Consider the following 4,197-nt stretch of genomic DNA (forward strand, 5'->3'; position numbering starts at 1 on the left):
GTTGAAACCAGAAAGAAAACTATCTAATACTGGTAAGGTGCAACTTCAACGTATTACTCTAAATAACACCACACGGGGCTATTACACATAGGGGCATATTCAATTACGATTCACGGATTTCTGTGCGCACCCGAATGTTGCGGTACCGGGACCCACGCGGCCGCGAACCGTAATTGAATATGCCCCATAGACTATAAATTCCACATACCGGTAATACAAATGCACAAATAAGGTGCAAAATGCCATTCAGTGTAATAACTAATCACATGCAGAACAAGGAGATTGTATCACAGAAACTTCCAATACTGCTCTCAGCCTGTTCCACTGTGATATATGATTTAAGCTTAATTTAGACACAACTTTGCTCATCTCCAAGTTGTATGTAGTAATAATGTCCCCTCTACCTCACACATCACCAGGATCTGTCCTCAGTGTCTGATCTCTATACATGGATCTATCTCTGTAACATCTCACTTTCACTTTCTCTCTCAGCAGCCTCCATAGAATCCTAACCTTCTCACTCACTGTCTGCCTGGTAACTGCTGATCATCTCTCTGCTCATTTTCCTATTGGTCAGAGGCCCAGGCACCATCCAATCATCAGTGAGAGCCACACCCCCTGTGTACAGTTCCTGAGTCACTGGGTGACACTATTACACTTGTCAGTTCCTCTCTGGGGGAAGTTTGTGTTATTATTGTTCCAGGTCCCCCCAATATATCACACACAGGAGGATGAAGATGTCCCCCCTCTTCCTGCTTATTCTGGGGGTGTCAGGGGTGTATTCTGGTGAGTATGTGGGGAGGGGATCAGTTATACAGTAATATGTATGTGGGTTATGTATGTTATATATCTGCAGTATGTAGGTTGTCATTGTGTAATGTGATGTTTTATCCTTATTATGGGGAGGGGATGAGGGGAGACATAACAATCCTTTACCAGTTACATTAACTGATCCCCCATCCTGTTCTCCTGTAGAAGCTGTCACTGGTGCTGTGGGAAGTAAAACTATATATAACTTTACTATAAGAGCCCATAAGACGGAAAAATGGCAAATATTAGAAAAAAACCCAATATTGGAGCCACTATTAACTCTTCTCCCTATAGAGAAACAAGCCGATTACCAGCATAATGGCTGGACAGTGTGTAACTCGTTAAAGGTGGGAGCCTGAGTGTAATTACATGTTTAATCAGTATCTATCTGGGGGTATGAGCAGTTTGTCACATACACAGTTACTATGGAGAAAGACCCATGCCTCAAGAACTGAAGAACTGACTAGTGAACTGTGTTATAGGCCTTTGACCTTTAGGAAAGTGACCAGTGCAAACTGTGATGGAACCTCCTGTTATATAATCAACCTGCCCTCTATCTTCTTGTGTATAAATGACTCAGCTCTGCTCCTGGGACAGCAGGGCATTATGGCTGGAATGCTCAATGCTGGTACTAGCCGTGTACTATATTGACTTTTGAACTTACTTTTATTTGCTAAATAACCCTTTTGTGCTTTGGAACCACAACAAGATCAGACATCCACTTATTTACCTTTAATAACTATTACAACAACCAGTAGCCACTGCTTGTCTACTCTTCACTCTCGGACACCCAATTAATCAGTACACATTTGTAGCAGATTGATCTCTAAATAAACTGCAGTAAAATCACAGCTATTGCAATATAAATTGTCTCTTTCACCCTATTAAACCCTATCCAAGCCATTTTCTTAGCACAGAATTGCAGCCAAACTCCTACTCACATGCTATCACTTCTAACATGGCAGATGAGAATAGGGGAAGGGCTATATATACAAGATATTGATCCAAAACTCACTAGATCTGACATTTTACCGGAAATACATTTTGTCGCGATTTCAGATCAAAATTTGGCATGGTTCGACACAGAAACCCACAATTCAGATCAATCAGATTTCTCAGAATCCGAAACGCTCATGTCTAATGTATACACCTGTGCAAACTTGTATAGATACATTTATCACATAGAATATTAATAGTAATAACAGGTAAAGTGATGTATACTAGTGTACACACAGAGACAGTGTATAATACATGTACAGTGTATGATGATGATGTGTTTTATATAGATGTTGTCAGTTCTCCTGTGTATAATATGTGATATGTAACAGTCTCTATGTCTCTCTCAGACAGTCACACTCTGCGGTATTATAACACCGGGGTCTCAGGTACAGGATCGGGGCTGCCTGAGTTCTCTATAGCTGGATATGTGGATGATCAGCAGATTGTGAATTATAACAGTGACTCTCATCTCTACCGTCCTGTGGCTCCGTGGATGGATAAAGAGGGACCGGAGTACTGGGAGAGAGAGACACAGAAGGGTAAAGGCACTGAGCCTGTATTCAAAGCTGGTGTGAGGATACTGATGAATCGCTTCAACCAGACTGGAGGTGAGACACACACTACACTGTATACACGCATAACATACACACTACACTGTATACACACACATAACACACACACTACACTGTATACACACATAACATACACACTACACTGTATACACGCATAACATACACACTACACTGTATACACACACATAACACACACACTACACTGTATACACACATTACATACACACTACACTGTATACACACATAACATACACACTACACTGTATACACACATAACATACACACTACACTGTATACACGCATAACATACATACTACACTGTATACACACACATAACATACACACTACACTGTATACACACACATAACATACACACTACACTGTATACACACACATAACATACACACTACACTGTATACACACATAACACACACTACACTGTATACACACACATAACATACACACTACACTGTATACACACATAACATACATACTACACTGTATACACACATAACATACACACTACACTGTATACACACACAACACACACACTACACTGTATACACACACATTACATACACACTACACTGTATACACACATAACATACACACTACACTGTATACACACACAACACACACACTACACTGTATACACACACATTACATACACACTACACTGTATACACACATAACATACACACTACACTGTATACACACACATAACATACATACTACTCTCTATACACACACATAACATACACACTACACTGTATACACACATAACATACACACTACACTGTATACACACATAACATACACACTACACTGTATACACACACATAACATACACACTACACTGTATACACGCATAACATACATACTACACTGTATACACACATAACATACACACTACACTGTATACACACACATAACATACATACTACTCTCTATACACACACATAACATACACACTACACTGTATACACACATAACATACACACTACACTGTATACACACACATAACACACACTACACTGTATACACACACATAACACACACTACACTGTATACACACATAACACACACACTACACTGTATACACACATAACATACACACTACACTGTATACACACATAACATACACACTACACTGTATACACACACATAACACACACTACACTGTATACACACACATAACACACACTACACTGTATACACACATAACATACACACTACACTGTATACACACACATAACACACACTACACTGTATACACACATAACATACACACTACACTGTATACACACACATAACACACACTACACTGTATACACACATAACATACACACTACACTGTATACACACACATAACACACACTACACTGTATACACACATAACATACACACTACACTGTATACACACACATAACATACACACTACACTGTATACACACATAACATACACACTACACTGTATACACACATAACATACACACTACACTGTATACACACACATAACATACACACTACACTGTATACACACATAACACACACACTACACTGTATACACACATAACACACACACACTACACTGTATACACACATAACATACACACTACACTGTATACACACACATAACATACACACTACACTGTATACACACATAACACACACACTACACTGTATACACACACATAACATACACACTACACTGTATACACACACATAACATACACACTACACTGTATACACACACATAACATACACACTACACTGTATATACACATAACACACACTACACTGTATACACACATAA

General features: G+C 39.1%; 1 protein-coding gene across 1 annotated transcript in view; it reads left to right on the plus strand.

Annotated features, from left to right (window-relative positions):
• The first annotated feature begins 608 nt into the window (after positions 1 to 608).
• LOC142101990 (class I histocompatibility antigen, F10 alpha chain-like) overlaps positions 609 to 4,197 on the plus strand; it is a 53,607-nt gene continuing 50,018 nt past the window's right edge. The window contains exons 1-2 of the mRNA XM_075186491.1: positions 609 to 786; positions 2,157 to 2,417. Coding sequence (XP_075042592.1) covers positions 732 to 786; positions 2,157 to 2,417 — 316 coding nt within the window. The 5' untranslated portion in view covers positions 609 to 731. The remainder of the gene's footprint in view (positions 787 to 2,156; positions 2,418 to 4,197) is intronic.

Source organism: Mixophyes fleayi, chromosome 9 (assembly GCF_038048845.1).
Source record: "Mixophyes fleayi isolate aMixFle1 chromosome 9, aMixFle1.hap1, whole genome shotgun sequence".
NCBI lineage: Eukaryota > Metazoa > Chordata > Amphibia > Anura > Limnodynastidae > Mixophyes > Mixophyes fleayi.